Genomic DNA, 16,611 nt, shown 5'->3' with positions numbered 1-16,611 from the left:
ACTTCGCATTTCTGTGCCACTGATTGTGGAATAAAGATTATTTTAGGCATATTAATACAGGCTGACTAACCCAGGAGTGCATTTTCTCTCCATAAAGACGAGGCGGAGATTAGAGATATTAAACTTATAAAGCTTTTTGGAGTAAATTAATTCATGTATCATCAAGCTGACTCCAGAGTGCTTTTTGTTGTTTAACCTTGGAGATCAAGAATAACGTTTGGTACAGTTCAACCTGAAGCTTCAGTTAATGTTAGCTTTCTCACACTGAGCTGAAATGTTTAATTCATTATCAATGAAATGTGTTCTGTTTCAATGAAGTTCACTTAAAGTGTAGATTTACTCACAAATAAAATAACTAAATAAAAAACAAGTTCACCTGTCATTTATGTCTTCAGTTAAAATGTGATATTTTTAGATTGGGGGTCTTTTTTGTGTGATTTTTGTAGAAATAATGAAGCTTACTTGTAAATTGGAGGGTGGGGGGGCCTAAGGGGCCCCACATCGACTTACAGCCCCGGAGCTCCGCAGGAGGTTAATCCGGCCATTCACAACCTGCGAGGGTTTTTTATAAACACAGCTATGTGGCTTAAAGTCAGAATATTTGGATTTTCGAAGGTTAATTCATTGGAATTGGAATAGAAAATACCTGAATAGAATAAGAAACATGAACGACCTGGATGATATGCTTGGTTTAAAACGTGACAGTGTATTGGTGCCACACACACACACACACACACACACACACACACACACACACACAGGACAATTAAATATAACCCGTCTGCTTTACTCTCTTTTGTTATTTACACATGATCATTTTACAGCAATATAACTTTAGATTTACAGCGTCAGAGCTTTCATTTCACTATCAAAAACATGTACAAAAATAAAATCTGTGTCTGTCAGTCCACGGCCGTGTTAGGAAGAGGTGCGTGACTTCCTGTTCCGCTTGGCCCGCCGTGTGGACGGGAATCGGATGAACTCAAAGTGTTTGCTTTGGTCAGTGTTGGGGAAGGGCGGCGGGCCGGTGTGCAGCCTCTTGATGAAGTGGACCTCCCGCTGGTTCTCCCTGGTCCTGGACGCCTTGATGGGCCTCCCTTTCCTGGTGAAGGCCACGTACCAGCCCTCGTACTTGGCGTTCTGGAACGCTGTGTAGTTGTTCTCCAGCACGATCTCGGTGAAGATGCAGTCCCTGCTCCGGCCGCTGGGCTGCACACACGACACGGTCCTCACGTCACGCACACGCAGTGCTCAGCAACTTCAACAACAAGAGCATCTCAGGAGAAACATGTCAGGTTTACACTAACACCAACTTCATACACGTCAATTTGTCTTCTACTGTAAACACGAAGACTCATGTTATGGGATTCAAACCAGAGATTTTCTCATGATGAGAAGAGAGTGTGAACCACTACACTACCCTGGAACCATTTACACAACGTTTCCAGTGGAAATGAATCATTTCTTAACAGTTTCACCTCACCTTTTAAACCTGGACAACAGATTGATTGATTTTAAAGGTTAAAATAGACAGTTATTGGCTCTGAACTTCTATCAGTCGATGTGTGACTTTGCTACTTTGCTGGTATAGAGGAGTTTATTGCTGCTGATGAGCTACAGAACTGAATTTCTACACAATCTAAAGCTGGATTTCAAACAAGAATGCCTGAAACATTCCAGTAGTGGAAGTAAAACATTTTCCAGGAATGATTTTAAACCTCTAATCCATGTTTCTGAGATGGCTACTTGTAAATTTTGGTTAAACTATGTATAACTCAATTTGGTCACCTTTCACCACAGGAATACTCACGCCTCACTACAGGACTCTAACACTGCAGTATGTTTTTTTTCTTTTTTTTTAAACAAACAGATCCAAAGTTACTGGTATAAAACAATGAATCAATAACTCTGAAAGCAGTTCGATTCATTGTTTCCTGGATCATGATCAAAAATGGGAGCCTGGTAGTGTATAAATGGAAATAAATGTCTGAGAACGACTGAACGCTGCTGGGCGAGTCCATGTGAAGTCATCCCGCCTCGTGTGAATCTGGCAGACTGTCTTATCTGTAAACAGAGCTCGTCACACACGTTTCAACACTCCTCGCTGCAGCAGCAGCAACAGATTTATGGCCGAAGGTGTCAGCCAGACATGTGAATCCACATTTTCCATTTCCACCGAGGGAAGTAGAGGCTTGACTTATGACCGAGGACACACAGGAGGAGCGGCGTGTGCGATGATGGGAAGATCCTCCCCCCCCCCCGCTCCATCCCTCCCTCCCATCACTCAGCCCGGTGAAGATCCCGTGTTTCCAGCGGTGCAGCCGGTGAGACTTTCTTGGATTTCTGCATGTTGTTTTCCATTTCTGTGATATCTGGACATCTTCCAGCCTGAACCTCACAAGCTTAATCTAAAGAATCTGTCATTAAGATGCACATTTACACGCTTTTCCTCTTGGCGGTGAAACTACAAATGGTAAATGATTGCCGCCTCTGTTGACTCTAATTTATTTACGCTGTGAGGAGAAGTCAGGAGTCCCAAGTGAAACTCGAACTTCATCAGGAGCGTCAATACTTCCTGTTGTCCACCAGGAGGCAGTGAAACTATAACGTTACCCTCATTTTAGTAATATTAGCCACAAACCTTCTGCTTTGCATTTTTCCACCAGAAGGAAGTTGATTTCAATGTGAGCATCTGAGGACTTTTAATGCAAATAAGTTTTTGTTAACAGTTTCATTATTCAAGCGATATTGGATAGTCATTGGATCGGTATCGGGATCAGACTGATATCAGATCAGTATCGGGATGGTATCAGTATCGGATCAATAACAGTGACGCCATAAGTTACTGTTTCCTCTCTAGTAAACGGGGGAGCTGCCAAATGGTGTCTCATGTTCCTGAAGTTTTTAAACCTTTGACCGATAACAATGAGAAACGAATCCACTTCAGAGGAATCCTGACGTTAGAAATTTCATTTTTAAGTCATTTTTACACATTTAAAGAGAATCTATTTAACAACAAAAACAACAACAGTTTTTTTTAATGTTTTAAAAAGAAACATTTTATAAAGTATTGATTATCAAGAGCTTTGTTAATTTTTTTTTATCTCTGATATTTTGCATCTCCTAATAAAATGTATTTTGTTTCATGAGTTTGATCTGTGACCTTAGATGTTTTCATTATCCTTTACTTGTGATTTATTGACAGTGGAGTGTATTGTTTCAGTAACATTAAAACAAGCAGCTTCAGCATTGCTAACAATGTGGCATGGAAATCAGATTCCTGGCATTAACATGATCTTTACCAAGTTTCCTGCAGAATGGATCGCAATATCAACTCTGTGGTTGGATTTTGGAGGAAATAAACTCAATGTTTTTATTGAGAGATCATCTTTCATGTAGTTGTCATCAACTTTGAAAGGAACAGGAAGAAATGCAGATAAAGGGTTGGTAAAATAGATGTTTGAATGAACTAATTATGACAAAATCTCTGCATTCTGATTTATTTCTTCACTACAGATTGGACAAAGTTGAGTCCTGCTAATCGAGGAGCATCCAGAGAACCAGCAGGTTCTACAGACTGTACAGATATGCTGTGTTCAACACTGAGGAGCCGTCTTTCAAAATAATGTATGATCTATGTAAGTATACTGTCAGAAATTAATCCAAGTAACATTGTTACTGATGATGTTTGGGCATTTGAATGCATTTCTGCATTTGTTTATAAACGCTTTACCATTCTGAATTTTATGAACATTAAACACACACTGGATATTTTTTTTCTTAATATTAAACCAAAATTAGTGTTTGATTGTGCTATCATTTTAAAAATTGTAAAGTGTTTATACTCACAGAAGTAATTCAAACTATTTCTTAATTCTCTGGTACACTGAGGCTGTAATGCTATGATCCCTGTTTGCAAATGTCACCGATAATTTTTTTTTCTTCTAAATACAGCACAGATATTGTTGTAATGCCATAAAGAAAGGCATCTGACTTGACTAACTACAGCTAATAGTCAATTTAATCATCTACATTGAAACATAGCGTCCCATTAAAGTAGGCAGAGGTGCAGATTTTCTAAACACTGAAGTGAAATGGTTATTCTGCAGAAAGAGGAAGAATATTATAAGTTAAAGGCTGACGTGGAACCAGCTCAACAAAATAAGAGGAGAGGATTTCCTGCACAGTCCTGATATTCAGTAAACTTATGGTTCCTTGGTGTGTGTGTGTGTGTGTGTGTGTGTGTGTGTGTGTGTGTGTGTTACCTTTCCAATCAGTTTGCCCTTCCGGTTCATGCAGAGGTATCGTCCGCTTTCTGCGCCTCGTATCCTCACTCGGCTGCCGAACGTGTCCGTCTCCACAAAGAGGCGAGCTGCGGGACGGAGACATGCAGCGTTACACCGTGCCGATGGTTCCACGTGGAAAACTGACACAGACAAACAAGAACATTCAACCAAAATCCAAGAGGACATTTAGGCCCAACGTCTCAAGTGTGACGCATCGTTTTGCATTTTTCGTTTCAGGAAAGATCGGCGTTTACACGCTAACGTTTTGAAAGGATGATGTTTTTACGCTAAGCTAAGCTTAGGTTCTCTCACTCAGGGACGAGCGTGATGAGATTTAGGTTTCTCCATTGTTATCTGATAAGAAAAAGCCTTTTTTTCCCCCCCAAAAGACATAAGTACTTGACCGTCGGAGTTGAGTGGAGACTTCAGATTGTCGTTAGCAGCTATTCAAAGCCGGTTACACAAATGTTATTGCTGCACATGAAAGAACTGCGTGAAGCTGAATACACACTCTCAGCGGAGTTTTAAGACGCAGTTAATTATGGTCACTTATGGGCATTACGATGGCCGTGTGTATTGGGGCGGCGGGGACAAAGCGCTTGTCCTAATCAGGCGCTAATTCGCCAGACGAGGTGTTTCATGGATACAGCAGGGGAGGCTGACTCCTCATAAAGGCCTGAAAGCAGCTCACAGGGCAAGGAGTGGGGGGCCGGGGGGCCGAGGGAGGGGGCGCCCAGCCCAGTACGTCAGCCTCCAGCCGGGAAACACAAAACTGCAGATTCTCACTTAATTGACCCACGATTGTTCCACCAAAAACCAACATCCAGCTGCTGGCAGTCTGAAGCACAGCGGAGAGAAAACATGTAGGATTTTACCTTCTGCTTCATTCAAACTGCACACGGCGGCCTGCAGATCCTTCAAACACTCTGCCGTTAGCACATACTAACAGAAAGTTAGCTTTCTGTGCTTCAATACCGCTTTAACACATTCGTGACCGTCGTATGACTAAAAACCCTGGTCTGAATAAAGCAAAGAAATGCCTAAAATGTTGCTTCTGAAAGACTACAGCCGCTTTAAATTACTTCTAACCACCTGCATATAGAATTATAGCTGCCAATTGAAATCATCTTAATGTGCTTGAGTTCAAATTTTCTTCGTTCTTGATTAATTTTACCCCGATTTTAGATTGACTGAGTCACTGTTTAGCTGTGAAAGTGCTTAAACGTAGAGTAAAAGTTACTTTTAAAGCTTAAGATGAAGGAAGATCATATGTACGGCTTTGTCATGTAAAACACTTTGAGACCAATATATATATATGTATATATATATATATGTATATATATATATATATATATATATATATATATATATATATATATATATATATATATATATATATATATATATAGTTACAGAAAGCTAAAGGCTTTTCACATTCTATTCACATTTGAGCACATTTAAGGGCAGAAATGTGATGATTTTGGATTTACAAGGCTGCTAATGGACATATTGATAAATCCTAATGTAACTGATTATTGAAACACTAATGTTGCTGCTCTTGATCATAAACTGTTGCAACAACACATCAGGAGGGTAAAACTTGATTTGACTGTATTTCATTGTATTTTTCATTTAAAACCAAGTACTGAGGCAAACTTTATTTCAAGTTTCTGCTGAAAAAAAGGACTGAAATATCTTGTTTTGTACTTAGAGTCCAAATCAAAAAATATGGTCAGTTTCTTCTCATCAGGGAATCAAAGAAACCCACAAAAAATCATATTTTTAGGAACATTTAAAATTGAAATTAAAACATTTTATTCATTTATAAACTCTTGATATGAAAACATTTCTAGGTATTCCTCAAATAAAATACCAATTTAAGCACAACTTAATAAGATCTGCTGTACAAAATTACCCACAATCAAGATAAAGTAATATGCAACAACTTTTGATATATAGGAGTGAAATTCTGTTTTGCATGATAATTTCGATATTTTACATATTAACAGAGAACTAAATTTGCTTTAAAGTGCATTCAAATGTATCTGTCATGAGAAATAACCGTTTTCTATAGTTTCTTCAAGGTTTTGAGTCTACACAGAAAGGAAAATCAGTATTACTCCCGATTATAAGTCCACATTGAAAATATTTCCAGGTTATTATGAGCAAAGCATCAAATAAACATAAAAATAATCACATTTATGGATTTGATCAAATCAAAACATAAACAGGGTTAAATGAATTGACCATGCATGCATGTAGCCCTCCATTTAACTTCAGTTAATTTTGTTTTTCTTTTATTTAAAGAAAGAATTTCACTGTAGTTTACTTCAGGAGAAAATCTGGTATGGGTTGTAAATCTGGAGAAAAACATGCAGAAAGGTCTTTTTTTTCAGTCCACAACCAAAAAGTATTCCATCATTCAAGTCAAAGAAACTCAGAAATATACACAAATCTAACAAGTTTATCACTTTCAGAGACAAGTAATCATCTAACTGATGCTGTGGCTCTGATTTAAGAGCAACTGAAGATATTTTTCTTTGAAAATATTCAATATCTTTTGGAGGTTTAAAAAAATGAAAAGTCTGAGTTTTTTTCTGTGCAATCAAAACATTCTCAATATTTTACTTTTAGAAGTAGACTTAGCTATTTGTAGACTGAAGAATTGGCTGCTGCTTTGCATTTATCTTTAAAATGAGTTTATGTGCAGTTCATGTATCAGGCATCTGGATGCGTCTTCATCCAAACAGGCGCAGCGGTGCGTTTTTTCTGGTGAGAAAGTGAAGCTCCAGAGGGAGAAAAGCGCTGGTGAGAGATGTGAAATGCCCCGGGGGGCAGTTCTTACCGTACATATTGCCATCCTCGGCGGTGGCGGTGACTCTTTTGCCCTGAATCTGGACGTGTTTCCCGCTGGTGCGGCTGTAGAGCTGGTAAACCCTGACCTGTCTGCGGCTGAGCTGGTCCGTCACTGCGCCCTGCGTCCTCACATACTGGTTAAAATTAGGAGACGGGTGATTCTCCCCCTTTTTTATGCAAAAAGGGAAAAATAAAGTACATAATTTTGGCTTTCTAATCTGCTGTCATGCTTCTCATTTTACAGTCTGCGTTAACTGGACATGTAAAATTTGTGAAGGAGGGTGTGTGCGTAAAAGTCGGTAAAGTTTAAAATCAACTCTTTTTTTTATCTGTTTCTGTATGTTTCTTACCTGAGTGTGACACCACAGCACGAAAAAATGAATCGATCTGCAGAGGCAACAACACATAAATGAGTTATTAGGGGAGGATTTGAAGAGAACATCATGGGAATGAAAGGAGCGCGTCCCCCTCTCTTACATGTAAAAGCAGCGCTGGTTTATTCCGTACATCCTTATTTCATCCGGTTACAAACGGGATTGTGGACGCGGATAAATCCCAGAAATAAATCCCCACACTGAGTTGCATATGCACTCCTCGACCTGTCCATCCACAGCAGAAAGTCTCCTGTTTCTTCCTCTCTGTCCTCACACTGATCCGGACGGCTGGTTGGACAGGGGCGCTCCGGAGGGTCCGCGCGGCTCGTCAAAGCCACATAAATCCATTATCTTTTAAACAGGTGGGGATTTAAGATGGGGAAAAAAAAAGGATCAAAAAGTTTAGAAATGAAACGTTACGTGTGGGAGACTCCTTGCCGTCCAGTGCGTCTCTGTTTGGGTAGGATCCAGGTTTTGAAAAGCCCTCTCTGACGCACAGGGACGCGGCTGCTCTCTGGTTAAATGTTGCAGGGCAGAAGTCCCTCCCTGAACCTCTGCTGAGTGGGTGGGTGGGCGCACACACACACACCACACACACACACACACACACCACACACACACACACACACACACACACACACACACACACACACACACACACACACACACACACACACACACACACCAAGTCACCAACCCAAACCCTAACTAGGATTTGATAAGGAGATGCGCCCTGAACAAGCCAGTCATACTTGAGTGAGATGAAACTGAGAGCAGTTTAGTGGAGAAGAAAGAAGAAATAAGCTTCTGTTTAGACTGATCACATCAGTATTAAATAAATAAATAAATAAATAAATAAATAACTGAGGGACCAAACAACAGCTGAAAGGTGAGCCAAAGGTGTTGGAGAAAGCCCTCCCCCTACACCCCCCCATCTCATGTTAACCAGTCACACTTCAACCTCAGGCTGAAACAAAAGGTGCTGATTCATCTTCATGGAATCAACATTCAGCAGACAGACTAGAAATAAACCTCAGTCTGAGGTGTCAGCGTCTCCGGTGAAAACGCAGCGTTTTTGTTCCAGGAAAGTTCCGGGTTCTGGAAGTGATGCTTCATTCACACGAAACAGAAACACTGAAACTAAACTCGTTGTTCTTAATCTATTATTCTGGATCAGCCACATTACAGTACTCTGAATAGCTGATGGGGGTCAAAGGTCATACTCAGGGTACCCACGATGGTGGCCTGTCAGCTGTCCGATTCAAACCTGTGAACGCTCCATATCAAGTCCAATGGAAATTAGGACTCGATGCATGGTCTGTTGGCTGTTCGTATCATTACTTGTGTGATTGTGGTTGTTTCTTCAGTGGAAGGTTGCTGGTACAAATCCCTGTCTGAGTGAAATGTTGTTGTTTTTTTATTGAGGTTTGAATAAAACAAAAGCTCAATATCAGCATGTTTAAAACTATTAAATTACCTTAAAATCATCTTTTATGACAATCAATATAGTTTAAAATTACAGTGACCGAAGCTGGATGAGATTTTTCACATCACAGATGAAGAGCTGCAAAGCTGCTGTCTCCCTCATTAGCTTTAGCATTAGCAAAACCCAAAGCTTTCAGAACAAACAAGTGAAGTAACTCATTGGTATTTCAAAGTTAATTTGAGATTTTAATTTAGCATTAGCCCCAGTGGAGCATTTCCAGTGGCCCCCAGAGCGGATCATGCTGAAGGAACAGTATCAGCTCACTGCAGCGTGAACGAAACCGCTGAAAATGAAATCAAATTAAACCGACCGCCCTGTTCTCCTTCTTTAGGTAAAATCCGGTTAAAGTCGAGATATTCCAGTGCAATTTTTTTTCTCTTAAAACCCTAGTCCTCAACTGTCACACAGACTTTGATTTGCTTCCATTATTTTCACTTTGGATAGAAAGTTGGAAAAAAAGCAATAACTTTCAGGTAACTTTTTAAAGAGTAATCAGGCAGTGACTGCTGTGTATTTTGGTAGCTGCTGGGTCCAGATGAGTTTGTGAACAACAGCGTAACACGAAGCTCCAAGTGCCTTCACGTCTTGCCCTTCTCACGTTCTCTTGACCCCGCCGCCGCCACCCTCGCCCCTCTCCGGGGGGTCAATAAAGTAGTAAAACGCAGCAGTTAGGCATCCCCGACATGTTGATCTGCTTTTAAGTGGCTGACAGGAGTCGGCAGCTCCACGTGTTGATGTCGCGTCTTACAGTACGAGGACGCGTCGAGCCGTCATTCCGCTTGCTTTGCTTTTAAGATCAACAAGCACTTAGTGATGTGAGTGATGATTTTACAGCATGGAGCTGCTGGTCAGTAACCTTGAGACACCAAAGACTTCTGCAGCTTTTGTGTGTTTGCATGTTTGTCTTTATTTTGCATGCCCTTCATGACCTGTGTTGCATCTTTGCTTACTCATGATAGGATTTATTTTCCTCATTCCAGTTTAAGTATGGTTTTCCTGTGGCGTTGCTTATTTTGCATCCCTATGCCATCGTGTGTGTCCACATTTTTGCTGTTCAGTGGCTCATTTTGGTTACTTTTCTGCATCTTTTTGATTTCAAGTATATTGTTCTGTCTTTCAGAGTTACAGCTTGATGAAGTTCTATTAATTTGCTGTCATTCTGTTAATCTTTGAGGTCATTTAGCATCCCTTCATGAGCTATGCTGCATCTTTAGTTTTATTTTTTGTGTAATTTTGTTTAATCAAACTGGCTTGTTCTGATTTTTTTCTTTGTTTAAAATTTGTTAGGTTATTTTGCGTCCTGTTGTAGTCGTTTGTGTCAAGTTTTTGCAGTTTTTGTGGAGCTTTTTGGACGTTTTTGTCCATTTTGTCCATTATCCTTTGCTTTTTTTTGAGAATTGAATTGTGAATTTTGCATTTTTGGTTTCATTTTGCATCAGTTCATGACTTATTTTTTTTTTTTATCTCTGCTGATTTCATATCTCATTTATTTGCCTAATTTTGATTTATGCGTGCTTTTATTTTGGTGTTGGTTATTTTGCATCCCTTTGTTGTCTTTTGTGTGTAGTGTTTGCTATTTTGTGGCTCATTTAGGTCATTTTTCTGATTCTTTTTGCTTTAAAGTATATAATTTTAACTTTTAAAGGTGCATTTCCATATATGTTCATGCACCTGTTCTTATTTTAGATGACTTTTTGTTGTTGTTGTTTTAGATATTAAACTGTACATTTTGAAAGTTTAGCTTGACTCTGCATCCCTCTGAGGCCCATGAAGTAATGTGGCTGAATTTAATTCACATTTGTTATTTGAGCCCCCCCAAAAATAGATTTTTGCTATTTCGCTGCCGTTTAATTCCATTTTTTCTTGTGCATATGAACTCATGCTGTTTTCCTTTGATATTTTGAGGTTGTTTAGAGTTTTTACTGCAGTCTCCAGTTATCTTTAACCCTTTTGGGGTTGTTTAGCAGTCTTTGCATCAGTCTATTGGTGAATTCAAGCCTTTTTTTGTTTGCTCTGAATATTTGTGTTCATATTGCATCTCATTCTGTTGCAGTTCAGAGTCTTCTTTGTGTCATATGTCGCCATGTGTAAAGACACATGTATAATGTGTTGATCACTTCGTCACTTCTAACTAACTCATTTTGTTGTGCTAAATGTGTATGGGCGGCGTCAGCTGACGTGTGCAGGATTGAACAGGGATCCTTTTTCTGCTTGATGGTATGTTTGGCCGTGGGAGTGCTTTTGCACGACCTGCTGTCATCGCCGTGGAAGTCACAGATCTGCAGCTATGCCGTGTTGTCAGCGGGGCGTTTAGGTAATGGGATATAGAAAGAAGGGGGGAAACCGTGGATCCCCGCGACACGCAGGCTGCTGATAGTCAAACATAGAGCGGAGCACTGTCAATATGCTGTGTTAATCCAGGTAACAGGCTCATGCTTAATCTCAGCTGAGGTTACACCGGTCAGTCGGAGGAAGATGCTGAATTTATGTCAGTTAGTAGTGACAAAGATGCTCGGAAATCCTAACAACTTTAACCCATTTCCTAAGTTCATTACAGTAATCTGTTACCTTACAGCCAATAAAAGCCTCCAGTGGTCGTATGTCGCTTTGGACAAAAGCGTCTGCTAAATAAAATTGTAGAATTGTAGAAGTGAATTATAGCTATTTGTTACCTTATATAACAATAATAACATTAATATTTTTGTTATATTGGCCAGCAATCTTACTTCTCATCAGCAGAAATGAGCTCTAATGCTGCTGATAAATGTGGTTAGGTACCTAAATCTGACAGAATACAGATATCTGCTTTGTGTGGCCTGAAACGAACGGCATGAAAAAATATGACGTGCTTCAGAGACTTCTGAAACTCATTTCCCATGCAGCCTGGGCCCTTCCTCGGGGCTACTGTAGCTCCAGTGACAAGTGAAAGGAGAACTGGTTGTCTCCAAACAGCTCTGACCACATCGTAAAAATCTCTGCCATAAAGAGCAACTGGCCACTCTTTCTGACCCTGCGAAAATAGAGGCAAAGGATTCAGAAAGTGGGTGGTCCCCCTTTATGAATGATCAAAAGAAGAGAAAAGTCTAAAAAGGAAAAAAAGGGTGAAAAAAAGTGGCGGATTCAGTTGGACGAGCAGCCGGCTCTTCATCTGCGGCGGGGCTCTTCTGCTCTTTCACGCCACCCGAACCCACAATCAGGCCAGTCTTCGGTGCGCCGGTTCAGCGGCCTGGGAACGTTACAGTCATCTGCTGCTCCACTTGGGCCGCTCTTTCTGCATGCTGAGGTGGACATGTACAACTCTGGGCTTATTACAAAGGCTGCTGACCCTTAGGTATCGCCCTGCCATTTGCAAGCTGACCATTTGAGCTTGCCAAATTTGACACAGCTGACACAGGCAATAAATTTGAACTAGTTTCCCCTCCCCCTTTATCCATAATGAGTGCCGTCCTGCAAAGCCTTTGAACACACACACACACACACACACACACACACACACACACACACACACACACACACACTATCATATGATTATCACATTAGCATCAAGCAGCTCTTCATAAATCTACACAGAAAAGTGTAATGAAGTGTAACGTTGCATCATTGGAGCCATCAGAGGATGTTTCCCAGCAAACCTTCTCCCAGTGGTGGAAGCTGATTGGAATCTTGAGTAACTGCAACGACTGTTTCCATGAAATCACTCTCTTTTGTTGTGGATGAAAACAGTTAAAGAGCTGCTGTCTCTCGCTGTTTCGCTATAGCCCGACCATCGTTAGCATGCCGCTGCCATACCTGGTTAGTGCTAGCATGCTCACACAGCATTTAGCTTCCCTGTCTGAGAGATGTCAGTGAGATTCTTTTAGTTTTGTCATGGATGAAAGAAACTTCAGTCTTGACCTGAAGTTTCTATTTACCAGAGAAAATTGTAATCTAACTCAGTCCTAACTCAGTCAGCTCATATCCATTATACAGCATCTTCCTTGCTTTGCACAATTTACTCTACCAAGTAACCCAAGTAGTTACTCAATTACAGTTTAAAGTAGCAACAAGCAATCCAGTAACTTCGCAGTATTCTTGTGCTAATTTACATTTTGAGAAGAAATCATAAAAATGATAGATGAGACGCAGTAAAAGTGGAATAATAAAGCTTCAAAATAAAGGAGTAGGTGGTTAAGTAGAGATTTTAAATACTTTGAGAAGGTAATAGCTCATAATTACTATCAACAGGTAATAAAGAATGAGGTGATCCCCTCCTTGGTTTGCTAATGCTATTCAGCAACAGAGGTAACGCCAAGTTCAGCTTGTCAATCAATCGGCCCTGTGCCGATCACTGGTGCAGATGAAATGTCTTCAGTTATGGATGCTTCATTTTTAGGGGTTTTGCACGCCCAGCTTTACCGCTGAAGGGACGCGAAGCGCAGAAACACCCCCCAGATTTAGTGCATTAGTGAGAGGTGGGGGTGGGGGGGGGGGGGGTGCGATGTGTGTAGCTGTGGAGGATCTGTTGGAGCTAATAGGTGACAGACAACATTGTCAGGCTGACCAGACTGTGCAAATCCCCCTGAGTCCCCGAGCGCTGCGACGTCCAACAGGTGAAACCCAAGTCGCTGATCCGTGATTAACCCTCGGCAGTTGCAGACAGGCGCTGACCGCTTCATCTGCAGGCCAAGAAGCTGGGAACATGTTGGACTTCAGAACTAATAAAATGACTCACACAACTGCGATTCTGAGTGCAACAGACACCGAGGACGGAGGGCTCTGTGTGTGTGTGTGTGTGTGTGTGTGTGTGTGTGTTGGGGGGTGGTGGTAATGAAAATAGCCCCACAGTGTCCAGCCACGCCGAGACCACAGAGTCAGACGGGGCCCAGCATCTGTGTTATTTTTAAGGAGCAAAATGTCACTGAGCAATGAACATGCTCAAGGCGCATATCTAACGGGGTTAGATGCAAGGTCACGCCAAAGGCAGATCGCTTTCTGAAGACTGACGCTGTTGTAAATGGGAGTGACACACATGTCGGCCGCTTTGAAGTGGTAACCGAAGACCCCCGAGACATCCATTGTTATCTCATCCATTGATTGCGATGGCATGGACGCACTAAAGCTCTCGGCAGTTAATTATACTCACGAAATGTTGCGTTGCCATTGGGTTTACATCTGATTTTAAGCTATTGATAAGTGGAACAGGTTGAATCCCCAAAATGACATCAACTCTTGATCGTACCGGATCCAAACCTGAAGTCTTTAGAGAACATCAAATGTCACAGAGGGTGTCCTGAGACATTGTCTGATCCCAAGTTGTCAAAAATAGATTCAACAAATGTCAAAGAAAACTACAGTGACTTGCTTTCCACACTCTGGAACACACCTCGTAACCTCCCTGATGGGGTTCAGGGTAGTTTGGCTTTGCTGGAATATTTTTGAGAAATCAGGGGTTCTGCAGTGCGGTCTGCAGCCTTTCCAACAGGAATCTTCGATTTGCTCCAGCGAAAAGAAAAAGTTTAGGAAATGCTTATGTCGATCAGGGTGTCTCGGGGGCATACAATGGATCCCAGAAGGTTGATTCAGCTTTACCTTCTGTGTGGTGACCAAAAATTGAAATGCAAATCTCAAAGAAAACCACAATAAGAGAAGGCCCAAGAGGGAGACCGCAATAGGATCGACGCAGAACAGCACAGGCGAAATACAAGAACTTGGTAGCAGCAGCATGTATTAGCAACAACCTATAACATCCAACAAAAGGCAGAATGTCCTCTAGAGAATGTGTGTGTGTGTGTGTGTGTGTGTGTGTGGGGGGGGGGGGGGGGGGGGGGGGGGGGGGGGGAGAGCATGCAAACAATTTGACCTCTGAGCACTAGTGTTGGGAAAGCAGCCATTTATTTGAAATTAGTTATGGATGGAAAACCATGTGACCTCCTGCTCACCAGGACACATTGAGTCATTATATTTGACTGGTTTGGGATTTCAAGGACTCATTGATAGCCATTTTTAAGATTTATTCTGTCATCAGTTGACGGGAAGACTGCAGACATATGTCAGTGAAATCACTGCGACTCGCAGTCACAACACACCTCGGACGCCCACCGAGGTAATTCTTCAGAGTTCCTGCTGAATAAAAGCAAAAAGGAACCTGGACGGTGGATTTCTTCATTTACTACACCAGATGAGTCCAGACAGCCACAGCTGAAATGGTCTGATGTGATTCTACTCTTTTCTGCATTCTTTTTCTTCAGCATCTTCCTCCCTCGAACTGATATAACTCCAGATTAAGGAGTGGATCAGTCACTGCAGTGACTCACACAGGTTCTTCATGAAGTAACTGTAATCAGCGATTGTCAGCTACACTGATTGAAAACCAGGAAATAGACTCTCTAGACTGAAGACAGTCGGGACTGCTATGGCTCGGATGGGAGGGCGGTCCCCGAGGAAGACAATGAACCCCAAAATGCTCTTGTTCAGTTGAGCCTCAGATGTGATTAACAATGCAAAACGCTTTTGGACTACTGGAGGACAGGTTAAAAGCATATATCTCCTGACTCCAGTAGAAGACAGAAAACAAGTTGTTTTTATTCATTTTGATGGCTGCTTATGCTGAATTATTCCTGCCCAGAAGGGGGTGAAGTGGCAGATTTTTCACCTCTGGGTGCAGATTTACACACTGTCAGTCATCATTTTAACTGGGAATGTGAACAGTTTGCCACTCAAAACAATCATTTTGCATTAAATTCCCTCAATTTGAACCATCATGAGTTTTTTTTAAAATTTTTTATGCCACATCTGATACCCTTTATGCGAAGACGGTGGAGCAAACATTTTCCCATCTGGTTCATTTTAGGATGATTGCAGTTTCCTTTAGAATTAAATGTCCCACAGAGGATGCTAACAAGAGAGCGGACAGATGGTTTTTTTTTTTCTAATCAGGGGTAAAAACAACAACAATAAGACAGAAAACCTCATCCATCCATCTTCTCCACCCACTTAATCCATGTTTGGATTGCACGGAGGTAGACTGACGATCACAAGTTTCTCACAGAGAAAGTGGATCTTCTTTTCCACATTTTCATATAAACATATAATCAACATATAATCTGGAAGTGTGAGTTCACGTGAAAATACACATCTGACAAATTTTCATCTAAGACTGTAAATAATCAGACATCAAAGCTGATCAAAACTGCAAATATTTTGCCTTCACAATGAAAAGGAAATATTTCCAATTCAAGCCCATCATAAATTCAACCCCTCGCAGAACACTCATTGAAATACTTTGCAATACCAACCCTAAAGTGTTCCATTCATCCATCCATCCATCTTCTAATCCACTTTTCCTTCTCAGGGTCGCGGGTGGCGGGATCCGATCCCAGCTGCTGTGGGCGAGGGCGGGATACACCCTGGACAGGTCGCCAATCTGTCGCAGGGCAACCCTAAAGTGTTGATGAAGCAAAATTATTTGTAGACATGATCTCTTTTGAGATTAAAATCTGTGTCTGATTAGTCTTTTTGATAGATGCTAACTATTACAAATCCTTGAATGTGCTCATTTTTTTGTGCTTCTGACACATCAAGAACCATCAACAGTTCAGCCTTCACTTAAAACATTTACATCAGATGACAG

At 41.2% G+C, this 16,611-nt stretch overlaps 1 protein-coding gene across 1 annotated transcript; it reads right to left on the bottom strand.

Moving 5' to 3' along the window:
* Positions 1-901: 901 nt before the first annotated feature.
* Positions 902-7,770, bottom strand: fgf17 (fibroblast growth factor 17). The gene is made up of 5 exons (XM_030104922.1): positions 7,620-7,770; positions 7,493-7,529; positions 7,132-7,309; positions 4,266-4,372; positions 902-1,209 (listed from the first exon to the last, which is right to left on the bottom strand). The coding sequence occupies exons 1-5, from the start codon at positions 7,649-7,651 to the stop codon at positions 919-921; spliced, it is 645 nt and encodes a 214-aa protein (XP_029960782.1). The 5' UTR covers positions 7,652-7,770; the 3' UTR covers positions 902-918.
* Between the last annotated feature and the right edge of the window lie 8,841 nt (positions 7,771-16,611).

This window comes from Salarias fasciatus, chromosome 12, assembly GCF_902148845.1.
Source record: "Salarias fasciatus chromosome 12, fSalaFa1.1, whole genome shotgun sequence".
NCBI lineage: Eukaryota > Metazoa > Chordata > Actinopteri > Blenniiformes > Blenniidae > Salarias > Salarias fasciatus.
The sequence above is the reverse complement of the archived record's forward strand: the minus strand, read 5'-3'. Positions and strand labels throughout refer to the sequence as shown.

What these genes read in the sequence shown, in the direction of transcription:
- fgf17 (XM_030104922.1), bottom strand. Translation starts at nt 7,651, where the DNA reads ATGTACGGAATAAACCAGCGCTGCTTTTACAT. An exon ending in CGAGGATGGCAATATGTACG is followed by an intron (nt 4,373 to 7,131) that starts GTAAGAACTGCC and finishes TCCGTCCCGCAG; the next exon opens with CTCGCCTCTTTGTGGAGACG. An exon ending in AGGGCAAACTGATTGGAAAG is followed by an intron (nt 1,210 to 4,265) that starts GTAACACACACA and finishes TCGTGTGTGCAG; the next exon opens with CCCAGCGGCCGGAGCAGGGA.